The sequence below is a fragment of the Sebastes fasciatus genome, chromosome 16 (assembly GCF_043250625.1).
Source record: "Sebastes fasciatus isolate fSebFas1 chromosome 16, fSebFas1.pri, whole genome shotgun sequence".
NCBI classification, from domain to species: domain Eukaryota; kingdom Metazoa; phylum Chordata; class Actinopteri; order Perciformes; family Sebastidae; genus Sebastes; species Sebastes fasciatus.
The window spans coordinates 31,553,675-31,567,624 of NC_133810.1; the positions used below are offsets into that span (position 1 = coordinate 31,553,675).

General features: G+C 41.6%; 1 protein-coding gene across 1 annotated transcript; it reads right to left on the bottom strand.

The window, feature by feature from the left end:
- Positions 1–9,953: 9,953 nt before the first annotated feature.
- On the bottom strand, positions 9,954–13,913 carry LOC141752775 (protein ripply1-like). The gene is made up of 4 exons (XM_074610937.1): positions 13,074–13,913; positions 11,304–11,382; positions 10,753–10,826; positions 9,954–10,360 (listed from the first exon to the last, which is right to left on the bottom strand). The coding sequence occupies exons 1-4, from the start codon at positions 13,172–13,174 to the stop codon at positions 10,162–10,164; spliced, it is 453 nt and encodes a 150-aa protein (XP_074467038.1). The 5' UTR covers positions 13,175–13,913; the 3' UTR covers positions 9,954–10,161.
- Positions 13,914–13,950: the final 37 nt, after the last annotated feature.

The window sequence follows — 13,950 nt, forward strand, 5'->3', positions numbered from 1 at the left end:
CTTGATATGTCTGTATAACGTTACACTACGCTGTCTCTCATCCCGTCATCTACCGCTTTGTTCTTTCTCACCGTGGACGAACAGCAGCTCCACACACACATCCACACACGTCTCTCTGCTCTCAGAAGGAGGCGTGGTCACGCATTATCAACGCGTCATCAGTTACACTGTGCATGTGTTATACCCTGTGGTCTTAATGCTCAGGCTGATTGGAATCCTTAATATTCCTGATTCCGGATCATGATCCGGATCGCCACCAAAATCTAATGGATAGTTCATTGTGCTACACCCCACCCCTCCAAAATATTTCATTCAAATCCATCGCAGACTTTTGGAGTAATCCTGCTAACAGACAGACCAACAAACCAACAAACCACAAACGCCGGTGAAAACATAACTTCCTTCCTAGGCCTTCGGCCATGGCGGAGGTAATTAGTCGTAACAGAACACTATTTTGCATTTTTTTTTATCAAATAAAGTGCTTCACATCTGTGGGATTCACATTATAAATGAAAACAATCTGTTGTTGTAATACAGGCAGAACTTCTGTAACAGCTGGATGAGCTATAGGCCGACACGTCTGTGCAGTCGAAGTCTTCCATCTCTCTCAGACATCTCCGTTGAAGTACATGATTGTCAGCCTCTTTGTGTTCAGCTCAGTGAGTGCCTCTCTCTTATCTGTGAGGAGAGTCTTGTATTTGCTGAAACTCTTCTCACAGTCGACTGAGCTGAGCTGGGAAACAGATGTAGGGCGCTGCCACCCCCTGCAACCCTGGGAAAACTCACACTCATGCCCTTCCAGTATTCAGCAAGATCCAAACCAGACGGTCAGTAGCTCATCTGTTTTGGCACCTAATGTTTTGCCATTCTATTCACAAGGTCGGCCTCCAGATCCCCCGTTACATTGTGTGCAGAAACTGCTGTGGGTTTCCTTCCAGACTTGTCAGATCCATCATCAGTTTGGAGCAGAACCTCGGAGATGGAGGTCAGCTTCACGGTGAGGGTTTGCACCTTTTCCTCTGTTTCCGGCAGGCTGAAGATGTTTGTGACTATATTGGTGCTTGAACTCCCCGGATGAGTTCAACATTTACTATATATAACGCTATAATAGCTATATCCCTGCAGTTATTGCGTTCACTATTTGGGTCAGTTGTACAGTTTATAAGTTGGTCTGTTCTGTTGTTGTTATGCATTGAATATGATCATAGACTGTCTAGAAGAAGTGGACGTAGTCACCATGATGTCTCTCATTGGTTTGTGGACTCAAGATGGGCATTTTTGCCGTCCCCATCTTGGTCTTTGGCAGCCTGAATTGACACGAGAGGGTGAAGCTATAAGTACACCAGAACGCTGAAACTGAGACTTGAAACTAGCGATTGAGACCATAAACTCATGTTTACAATATTTACTAAGGTAATAAATCAAGAGAGAAGTAGGCTCATTTTCTCATAGACTGTATTCAAAACCTCATACTATACTAGTAGTACAACCTCATACTATACTAGTAGTACAAGCTCATACTATACTAGTAGTACAATCTCATACTATACTAGTAGTACAACCTCATACTATACTAGTAGTACAACCTCATACTATACTAGTAGTACAATCTCATACTATACTAGTAGTACAACCTCATACTATACTAGTAGTACAACCTCATACTGTACTAGTAGTACAACCTCATACTATAGGCTACTAGTAGTACTTACTGTTTTGACCAAAATGTAGTATTCAGTATGCGAACAAAAGCTAAATCTACAGTATACCAAAGTCCCCGGATGTCGTACTGATTCAGAAAAAATCTCCAGTCTGCATCAAACCAGTCTACCTCGCCTACTGTATCCCACAATGCAAAGCGCTGGACCGCTACAGGCTACGGTTACAACAACAACAGCAGCAGCAGCAAAAAAACGGCTTGTTTTTTAGATTTTTCGTAGCTATTACATCACTCAGTTCACTTCTGAAAGTTTTAGAGGTGAGAAATCAACTGTGTAGATTTAGAATATTGACAGTTTTATGATATTAGATGGTGAATCGAACATTTGCTCCAACGTTGTCAGAGTTTAGAAGCTCCACAAACTGCCATGACAGATAGATATAGCGCCTGCCGGGGTCGCTGCCTCGCCAGCCGGGCGGTCACGCTCACAGACCGCTACGAGCTGGCTGGAGGTCTCTAAAGACCGGTCTGTAGACAAGAGGCTTTTATTTCCTTGATGACAGATAGTTTGTTTAAATATCACAACACAGATGTCCATTATAAATGAACAGGAACCTGTGATTATCTGCCTTTCTGGAGTTGAAAAGCTCCACAATCACCTGATGGGCGTAGCTCGCTGGAGAGCCAGCCAGTGACGCTCACAGACCGGCTGCAGAGTGGCGTCTGAAGAGGAGAGGGAAGAGGAATGTCAGTAGATATGGTCTATATGTCGTATTTCATTGAACATGTTTGCATAAACTGTTTCACTGACTGATGAAAGCTTTCATATTTCTATATCATAAAAGGCTGTGGAGCAAAGGAATGTGTATGTGATGCAAAGAGCAGAGAGTATTGAAGGTTTTCTATCTGAACCAGTGATATCACTTTTATGCATTGTATTGACTTTTTCTGCAGTCCTCCTGCCTCTGTCTGTCTTTAAATATTAATTTCAGGGCATTTGTTATTGTATTCACCGGGAGTCTATAGCCTTTCCCTCCTCAGCTCCGTGGAAATTGAATCTTGTCTCTGGTGAGGCACTAATGCAGGCGGTTCAGTTCCTAATGGATTGAGTGCATATTGAATGCTTCAGTTGCTCCTCGGGGTAGGTGCAGCTTAGTGAAGGAATTATCCCGGCGCCTTGAAAGATGTGAGGGGAGAATAGTGCCCAAATAGAAAAGCTCCATCTTTGTTCCTCTCACTTTTCCTTTCTCTATTTTCTTTGGCAATCTCCGTCCGTCCACGCCTCTCTTCTCTTGTGTCTTTATCAGCGCAGCCTTTGAGAGACTTCACTACGGCGTCACCTGCCACTCACATTCTAAGGGTTAGTTGTTTGGGGTGTTTTTTAAAGTGGGGTTGTATGAGGTGCTCATCCATGGTGAGTGTATTACCTGATGACGGTCGGCACGCTGTTTGGAGAAACGGAGAGGAGTACCGGCGTGGTAGCAAAGCAACGTACTGCTGTGGAACGGGCCGGCAGCAAAACGTATTTTATCCCCCTAAAGAAAGGCCCACCTATTGAGAAAAAGAGAAAGCTAGACGGCACATCGTAATATCATATCCCCATGTGACGAAGGCCTACGCTATGTGCTTAAATAAACTGGAAATTCCACATAGATATGGAGCAACCAGACAGCTAGGGGGTCCATGGGCAGGCCTCCCCGGAGAAAACTAACCCTGACAAACGAGATCACGCTAAGCGGTCCAAAGACGGTGGTATTTAGTTTATATTACTAATTTGATTTATGTATTTTTGCACTGCAGAAACGTGGTGGTTTGGATGGAAATAAACCACTTAAACTGCTTTCGTAGTCAAATCTCTTTTATTTATAGAACCTTAGGTCGTTGGCTCAGCTCCAGAACCCAAAGAAAAGTTTTAATATGGATCTTCGAGCACTGACTACTTACTGTAAGTTAAAGACAATGGAAGATGATAAAAATGCACAGTGTGAGAAGAATGGAAGTGAATCACCACATCACAAGGTGGTTTGCAGCATCTGACCAACCACAGACATGGACAGGTCTACAGACAGACAGGCAGAGAGACACATTTTACAAAGGAAGAGCGAACTATATTAGACAAATACGAAGAAGTTAAACACTTAATCCAGACTAAAATTAACACAGTTGAAGCTGCCAAATGCAGGAAGGACAGCTGGTGAAAGAAAAAACTCCCGATGTGTGAATGCTTAAATTAACAGATTTATTAATTTAACGGAACTCTCAAAAGTCGGATATAGACGTCTAGATGGGGCAGTGATGTATTAATAGATTTTAGAAGTGTAATGCCAGTTTATTAGGAACACGGAGCTAAAACTAATGCAGTCTAATACAACAGTCAGCCCTGCAGTACGTCTTAGTCTCATAAGGATTAAAAACTCATTTAAAGAGCTGTTGATTTAACTGTTTCAACATCATATTTGTGTTACGCTAATAACATTCAAATTTTCCAAACATATATAAATTTCACATTCATACACATCTTCCACAACCATTTAGCCTAAAGGCCCATCATCAGGGAAAAAGGAACGAAAAAGCCATATATGACCAACACTGGACTATTGATCAGTAATGTGTTCTTAGATGGTGTTTGAATGACGATTTGTTAGAGGATTGGCGGATGTAAAGAGGGCAGCTATTCCAGTGATTGATGGCATGATAAATGTCTTTTTTAAGGCATTTGATTTTGGGTGAGGTAACATGATTTGGCCGTCACCTGCTGTTCTAGTGAAATGACCATGCACATCGCTGCATTTGGTAATTTGACTGTATAAAAACTCTGGTTTAGTAGAATAAATGCTGTAACTAAAGAATGTCGCTTTGCTTAAGGCGAGTCTTTTCTCTACTGGTAACCATGACAGTTTATGATGCATGCTGTCTGTGTTTGTTCTCATGGGGCAGTGTGAGACTAGTCTTGCAGCTCTGTTTTGGGCTATTTGTAGTTTCAGCAGTGCAGTTTTCGGTGCAGAAGACCATACAGGTGAGCAATAGTCCAGGTGGATTAAACTTAAAGATTTAACTACTTGTCCCAGAATGTGTGCTGGAACATACGGAAGGCATTTTCCTGACAATTGTGTCAATGTGTTCTACACATGACAATTGACTGTCTATAGTTAGTCCCAGTAATGTGACCTTATCCACCTGCAGCTTATGACTAGATCCCAGAATGATGTATTTAGTTTTTTAGATATTTAGCACCAACTTATTTTGTTTTATCCAATCAAAGACCAAGTTTAGGTCTGAAGGTAGAACTTGGTCTAGTTCTCCGCTTGTATTTGCTGCGTAATACAGTATGGAATCATCGGCGTACATTTGTATACTCGCTTTACGCAAAACAGATGGCAAGTCATTTGTGAGGTTGGAATACAGGAGAGGTTTGAGACAGCTGCCCTGCGGCAGGCCACAGTCATTCTTCATGTGTTTTATTTTTCGTTGGCATTGCTGCCAACCTCGACTACAACCGTTCGCCTCCATCTTCACATAAATCACCCGGTTGTCACAATTATTTTTACAGTCATTGTGAAAAAAACATAATCTTTGCTGTGACGTTGATGTGTGTTTAATGAAGGGTTGCATAGCTTTGGCTTCTGTTTCTCCAAAGCAAATTAAGCCAACTAATAATCTACTTTTAACACTCTGTTATAATTCCATACAGTTATTTAAACCCAGTTTACCTGATTGTGTTACTTATTGACTGTTGCTTGCATGTGGCTTTTGTACGTTGAAGTTCGGGAGTTCGGCGCCAAATCCCACCATCTTTCCCAACAATAGCATCATTCCTGCAGAGTCTTGATGGGTGAAAGCCGGTCCCTTGATTTAATTATGACCATCTGAACAAATGAAGTGACTATTAGTCGACTGGCAGAGGTTTGGAGAATCAGTGGGGAGTTGTGTGCAAGTTCCATTGTGATTTTTGAAAAAGGAATTCCTGCTGGAAGCCTTGGCAGGCGCAGTGATTTGGCATATCTGACACAAGCTTCCATTGACTCTGGTCCACTTTGCACGGGGGTTCATACTGTTAATGAAAACACTTTGCCTCAGGCCTCTGTACAGCCTGGTGGAGGATATTGTTGTCTTTCCAATGAGACTAAACATGGTAATATCTGCCGGTTGCATTTTCTCTACATGTAAAAGGAACCTGGATTCATTCATTCATTATTCATTATTCCTGTTAATATCAATATACAGTATATATGTATGAAGGATTCATGCACACTGGGAGGAAACACATGCAGTATTTTCGTTATGTGGATGTAGACTTTGCAAAGATTTCTACCCTTTACGCCATTAGTTTTATAAAGTGTATAGATTATATTTCATATATATATATATATATTTAATAGGAGGCCTGCCATCATGAAGTGGATGCAATCAGAGAACATAAATGGGCCACTTAACTTAAGCTATCAAGATTAATATGTTGAGGATGAAATGCTTCCAGCAATGAAATATGTGGAGGGAATATTGAGCACACAGTTTCACTTTTGACGGCACATTTAAGATCAGGAGAATTATTAATGTGGAGTTCTTTCAGAGCTGTTTCCACCAGAGTCTTTCTGTTTTTACTTCTTCTACTACTGTCTCACATTTTACTATAGTCCCCCTGTGGCGTAGTAAAAATGACATACAATATATTGAACAGAAAAATAAGATAAGCAGTTAAGATAAATGTATTGTTTTAATACATTTTGATACATATCATTGATTCCCTGAAGCAATATCATCATTTTTTTAACATCATCTTCCTACTCTTGTGCACCCAGTTGTAAAATGGTTTGGCGTATTGAGCACACTCCTGCACCGTGAGGCTGCTCAGATGCTGTGTGGTGGATTTGGTTTTTTTGCTCAAGCAAAGCCAAAAGATATCTTTCTTTTCCACGGCTCTCTTTGCACAGACACTATATTGAAATTAAAAAAAAAAATTCAGAAATGATCACATGCACATCGACGGTAATAGTATGTTTACAGGTCAGTATTTGGTGCCAGTAACAGTTTTGGGGATAATTACCTCCTTCCAAGGCCGAAGACAGAAGGAATTCTCCTGATCTTAAATGTGCCGTCAAAAGTGAAACTGTGTGCTCAATATTCCCTCCACATATTTCATTGCTGGAAGCATTTTTTCCTCAACATATTAATCTTGATAGCTTAAGTTAAGTGGCCCATTTATGTTCTCTGACTGCATCCACTTCATGATGGCAGGCCTCATATTAAATATATATATATATGAAATATAATCTATACACTTTATAAAACTAATGGCGTGAAGGGTAGAAATCTTTGCAAAGTCTACATCCACATAACTAAAATACTGCTGCTGCTGGCATGTGTTTTTTGTTTGTTAGTTTGTTGGTTGGTTTGTTGGTACGTTGGTTGGTTTGTTGGTTTGTTGGTTGGTTTGTTGGTTGTTTGGTTGGTTTGTTGGTTGGTTTGTTGGTTTGTTGGTTGGTTTGTTGGTATGTTGGTTTGTTGGTTGGTTTGTTGGTTGTTTGGTTGGTTTGTTGTTTTTTTGGTCTGTTGGTTGGTTTGTTGGTATGTTGGTTGGTTGGTTGGTTTGTTTGTTGGTTGGTTGGTTTGTTAGTTGGTTTGTTGGTTTGTTGGTAGGGTTGTTGGTATGTTGGTTGGTATGTCAGTTGGTTTGTTGGTTAGTTTGTTGGTTTGTTGGTTGGTTGGTTGGTTGGTTGGTTGGTATGTTGGTTGGTTGGTTGGTTGGTTGGTTTGTTTGTTGTTTTTTTGGTCTGTTGGTTTGTAGATTCTGCGTTTTTTCACATTAAACTCTGTGAAATTCCAGTTGAGTTGGACCAAAGCACACTTGGTGATTGTTGGAAAGAGTAACAACGACGGTTTGGGTGAGTTTTACTTTGTTTCTGTCCAGTTTGTATGAAGTGTTTTTACGATGCTCCGCCACGTACAGCTGATCTCAACATAAACAAAAATACGCGTGGATGATGGCGAAGGCTGCACAGAGGTCTGCGCTCTCCGAATGCCATTCTAGTTTTGTTTGGTTTTCACTTGTTGCATTAAGGAGGCTTGAAAGGCAAATGAGGTGGCGGCAATCTCGATGTCTGATATTCACCACCTGGGTGTGAAAAATATTGTTGCTTCAGAATGCCAGAGGCCAACTCCATATCCCGATCACTCAGAGAAATAGATGCACCTGTCGACAATTTAGAAAGAGGCTGAAATGCAGAATGGACGCAATCACTCAGGAAATTAGACATCTTGAGTAAATGGGACTAAAGTGGGTCGAGCATTTGGAATGAGAGTGTGTGTATATCTCATATTTATACCCCAGACATGTGCGATTGTGGAGAAATATAGAAAATTAAAAATGTCTCACCGAGAACGGTCACATGTACCTTTCTCCCCTCATAAGCTTCAGGGCCTGCAGCAAGTGTGAATGAGAAGCACATTTCAGTGGTTTATAATTTGTTGTTTCCCCGTTCGTTCACACTGCCAGCTCGTGTGTTGTCATGATTACATCCTCTTTAAAATATCAATTAATTCTGCCTCACTAATCAGCTCCCAAAGCAACTCCATATCCAGCGTCAGCTAGCTGGAATCCAGCGTTTGAGTGCCATCTAGTGTTCATGTAAAACTACAAAAGAGCTGGTCAGGATAGGAGGATACTTTGCCATTATTATTATTATTAGTAGTAGTAGTAGTAGTAGTATTGCAGCTCATGTTATCAGTACTCAGAAGTGATGCAGGGAGATACAGTTCCCTGGAGGGAAAGCCCAAGAGGAAAACACCAGGGTCCTTTTTAATTTTCATTTTAAATAATCTTCTAATTACCTTGGAAATACATGCCCAGAATCTGGAAATGAATTTACGCTCCCAGAAGCAACAGAAATATGTCTCTTACATTACACCTAATGCATAATAGAGGAGAAAGGGAGTGATTTATTTTGTGCTTTAATGCTCAGAATCCTGCAAAGAACCTTTAAGTATAGTTTGATGCCGATGCTTGTATACTTTACTTACCGGTAAGATTTTGAATGCATAAGTTTTACTTGTAACAGCGTATTTTTACACTGTAATATTTACTGAAGTAAAAGATCTGTTCCTTTTGTCTTAATTGACTGTCTCCCTCTCACATTCCCTCATTTTCCTCCTTCTTCGCCTCTCTTCTATTCTCTTTAATCTCACTTAAAGCAGAAGATGTACATGAAAACCTCAACAAATCCACATAAATATCAAGAACAGAACAGATGAGGATAAACATTCTTCATTCCCAATATCGGTTATATTTATTTCTTTTATACAACCTGTTTGGACAGTACAAAACAAGTCTGATGCACAAATGTATATAAAATAATTCAACATCTTTATGTACATGTTCTATATAATGTACATCATAAGTTAGAAATGTATATATACTGTACACTGGATCAGAGGATCAGACCCTGAGATTGACTTTAATCATGACAAATATCCCAATATGGGAGAACATGACACTTAGCTTCCCTCCGTCACCGTACACGCTGAGAGAACAACATGGTGCGGCAGATACTACAGTTCATACCACGACACAGTTATTATGTGCAGAATGCTAAATGTCACAGTTGTGTGCAGTACAGAGAGACTACACAGAGAGACTGCAATACAAAATGGGCAGCATGATGCTGAGTAATTCTACGTATTAGTTTGAGTTCAAATCTTTTTTTGCCCCTGGTGTTGCTAAATGTTGTAAACCTCCATGCCCAGATATCGGGTCCGATACTGTGCTCATGTACTCGTACTCACAAAACGTCTCCGATACAACGGCACCGATACCACTTTGCGGCAGCGTGACGTTAACCTCTCGTCACCATCTTTCGGGTCCTATCGCACGTGCTCAGACTCCACCTCCCCGACGGTACGAGCGAGACGGGCCGGTGGTGCGCCTGACCCTGCTGGGCCGGGGTCCCACCTCAGCTGGCGCTCGCCGGCGCTCACTTTCATTGCGCCACAGAGTTTTGCTTGCACCCTCTGACTCGCGCGTGCGTTAGACTCCTTGGTCCGTGTTTCAAGACGGGTCGGGTGGGTTGCAGACATCGCGCCTTTTACATGGGCCGAGCCTCGCCCTGGGGGCACAACGCGGTTGGGGCGCACTAAGTAGAGTCCGCCCCGGTCGACAGTCGCACCGGGAGCAGGGGGCCCCGTCCCTCCCCAGCAGGAGAGAGGGCACAGCGAGCACTTTGTCCACGGCCCCGGGAAGCAGCTTCGCCCCGAGCCTTTCCAAGCCGACCTAGAGCCGGTGGCGGCGCACCGCCTCGTATCGGTACTCGGTATCGGCGAGTACCCAAATGTAAGTACTTGTACTCGGTCTGAAACAAAGTGGTATCGTTGCATCCCTTATTGCCACCGACCACACTGCTGAGTTAATTCTAAACTGTCAAATGTTGTGTCCACCTTTTTAAAGTAAGTGTGTATAAATGCTGACTGCAGTCTCTCCGGCCGTTTCACAGGAAGACAGAGATGCTCGCTCAGTTGTAGGAGGTGAAATGCTGTTTTAGGCACTCCTGAGAGTCGCCGTCCTCCTCGCCGTCCTCCTCGTCTTCATCTTCACCTTCACTGTCGGACTCGTCATAAAAGCTGATGGTCGCCTGAACGGGAAAGTTCCTCAGCAGAGCCTCTCCGTCACTGTACAGGTAGTCAAAGGACTTGAGTTTGGGCCAGAACAGCCTGTTTAAGAGAGAAAGAACAAGACAGATGTTATTCTACTAGAGCTGACCCCAATGCTGCGTAGCTTCGACCGTTGCCATGGTAATAACTCTGGATTCAGCTATTAGTGCATCTTAAAACTTTAAAAACTTAATTTTTTTTTAAATAAGGGCTATTAGAGTGTCAGGTTCATACTTGTATTTTATGTTTCTACTAGAACATGTTTACATGCTGTAACCTCGTACCGGCTTCACTACGGCGAGCATAAACCGAGCTTTAGGGTTAAATAAAAAGATGTTGCTGCGTAGCTCGAACTTCAGTAAAGTCTAACTACTCTCTCCAGTGTGTTGTGGAGTTAAAGATGACAGAAGGCAGCGTCTGTATGTAAGGATGGAAACCGAGAGGACACTGACCTGACGGGGTGCTGGAAGGCCTGAGGTTTCCCATCTGACGAGAAGCGGCCTGGCACCGCGGCTCTGGAGTACGGCTGAGGGAGTCAAAGACGAAGGGGGGGGTCAGTGCATATTTTCACTCTTTGGTGTTAACATCAATACTTTAGGTTTGAACCTTCAGACAGGAGGATTGTTGCTCTTCCACAGAAGCAATTTGAATCCTTGTGAATTCAAGAAAGAAACCAAACACTGAGACAAAATGAAAGTACACTGTACAAAGCAGACAGACTCAGTCAGAGACCAGCTGGTGAACATGGTGGAGCATTTAGCAGCTGAAGATAAGATATTTACATCAGGAGTTGGTCGACGGAGATAAAAGACTCCAGATGAATATTGTATATACACGTCAACCTAAAGGAGCGATGTTTGATTCACAACGCTGCCTCCAAGTGGCCAAAATAAGATGCTACAAGAGGAAGAAACTCCTGGTATACCTCGTGGTATTTAGAGAACCAAGACACTAAGTGTAAGAGATCCAGTGATCTCAGATCAATGGGAGTGTTGTAACTTACAGAGGACAGCTGGGTGCGTGGGCATCGCTCTGATCGATCCCTGCTGCTGGATAACCACGGCCTCCACAGGGACGTCTGGCTGCAACGAGAGGAAACATGACGTTCATTAAATCCTAAAACTACTACAATTTATCATATTCATACATATACTATACATTATATAGATCTATATTCCCACATTATATAGTTCTATCCTATAGGATCCTGCAAACACTTGCTTCACCGGGAGGACATCTGGCAGCATGCGCACCATTCTCGGCTTCATTCTAAAACCTCATCAGAAGCTTTGAATGTAAAAACAACATTGGGTTCGGCCCTAGTGGCTCGATCTGCGTCACTTTGTTTGTTTCCCAGCCAGAGCTGTGGATGAACACAATATTTTGTTTTCAGAGCACACTCACAGAGAACAGACAGCCAGCGGACCGTGAGGTCACTGAATTTGAAAAAAAGTGTATTATTGTATTAGAATCACAGACTCCACCTTTAACTTAAAGGTCCCATATTGTAAAAAGTGAGATTGTCATGTCTTTTATATTATAAAGCGTCTTTAAGTGCTTTATAAATACTGTTAAACTATCAAAACGCTCAATATAAAGAGAAATACACACAGCCCGTACTCAGAAATTGTACGTTTGAAACAAGCCATTAGGATTTCTGTCCATTTGTGATGTCACAAATACACGATATTTAGACCATTACACGGTTTTAAATGTAAACATTCTAAATGTGTCCCAGTTTATTTCCTGTTGCAGTGTATGTGAATAACATCAGCTGACAGAAAGTAAACATGGACCCAAACTGTTGCCTAGCAACGCAATTCCGCTGAAATGCACTAAAACGGAGCGTTTCAGACAGAGCGTAAATACAGGTATATTCAGACAGGAAGGCCCAAGGCTGATCCCCATATGAGAACTATGAGGACTTTAAGAACTTTAAACGTGCACTATCTACCTTTTAAACATGCACTATCTACCTTTAAACGTGCACTATCTACCTTTTAAACATGCACTATCTGCCTTTAAACATGCACTATCTGCCTTTAAACATGTATTATCTACCTTTAAACATGCACTATCTGCCTTTAAACATGTACTATCTACCTTTTAACATGCACTATCTGCCTTTAAACATGCACTATCTGCCTTTAAACATGTATTATCTACCTTTAAACATGCACTATCTGCCTTTAAACATGCACTATCTACCTTTTAAACATGCACTATCTGCCTTTAAACATGTATTATCTGCCTTTAAACATGCACTATCTACCTTTTAAACATGCACTATCTGCCTTTAAACATGCACTATCTACCTTTTAAACATGCACTATCTACCTTTAAACATGCACTATCTGCAACCATCTAGGACTCTAACCACTGGCGCACTTGAATTTCCCTCCAGGGATTAATAAAGGTTCATTTTATCTTATCTTATCTTATATACTGCTTCTATTTTTATATTTCCTTCTATTTAAATGGTTCATATTCTGTTTCACTTTGTTTATCTCTTGTTTTTCTGTGTTAGCTGATGCTTCTTGTTTCTGCACTATCTCCTTTGCTGCTGCAGATTCCCCCACTGTGGGACTAATAAAGGAATATCTGATCTTATCTCTTATTAACACTTCATTCAGGTTAACTAGCAGCTGCTGCTGTTGCCTGGCAACAGAAACAAAGCTCTGGTCTGGTCTATCTCTTGTTATTGTAGTCTCCTCTCCATCAGAATGAACGTTTACTTCACATGCAGTCGGTGACCGGTCTGTAGGTCTGTTACCTGTCAGTAGTGTCGGAGCTCCTGCTGCCTGTCATCGGTCGTGACCACCGCGGAGCTGCGCTGAAGGACGACTGCTGCAGGACCAGGCATGCAGAACTCATCTTCTTCTCCTCTTCCTCCTCCTGCTGGAGAAATCCTACTGAAATACTGACTTTCCTCTTTTTAAATAGATGTTCAGGCTCGTCTGATGATGACTGCAGGTATATATGTTCCTCCTCTGTGTGTGCAGGAGAGACTGGAAGAGCAGCTGGTTCTCTGTGGAGCTGAGAGAGACTGAGAGGAGTCCCACTGAGATGCCAGGGGTTTATAAAGCCTGCTGTGTGCGCGTGCGTGAGTGTGCGTGTGTGTCCCAAATGTGACCAAATGACAAGTTGACTCTCTCTGCACTAATGATTTAAAAACAATAAGATAATGATATGATAGAGAGACGTTTTGAATCCCAAAAATCATCTTCTTATTAACTACACTGTTAAGAATGTCCCAGTAAAATAACAGTAAAACACTGGCAGCAGGGTTTGCCTTTATGTTACTGTAAAATTAACATTATAATACTGTCGCTATTTACAGCTTTGGACTGTTAATGAAAAATACAGTTTGTTTTTTATTAATTAAACAGTATTTCACAGTTAATTTACTGTTTAAAGATACATTATATAGCTGTTTTTCACCTTTCTTTTACATTATCTTACTGATTTGTTTTAATGCACTATTTATTTTTTACATATATTTTAATAAACATTATTTTGTGCCTATAGATGAATAGACTTAGCAGGTTACAGACATAGGAATACTCACACTAAATACAATTAAAGGTTGTTAGGAAAAAGGCTATAATAGACTTGTTGTGTGTCTCTAGCTGGCTACAAGCACAGAATGA

What these genes read in the sequence shown, in the direction of transcription:
- LOC141752775 (XM_074610937.1), bottom strand. Translation starts at nt 13,174, where the DNA reads ATGAGTTCTGCATGCCTGGTCCTGCAGCAGTCGTCCTTCAGCGCAGCT. An exon ending in CACGCACCCAGCTGTCCTCT is followed by an intron (nt 10,827 to 11,303) that starts GTAAGTTACAAC and finishes TGACTCCCTCAG; the next exon opens with CCGTACTCCAGAGCCGCGGT. An exon ending in GCCTTCCAGCACCCCGTCAG is followed by an intron (nt 10,361 to 10,752) that starts GTCAGTGTCCTC and finishes TCTCTTAAACAG; the next exon opens with GCTGTTCTGGCCCAAACTCA.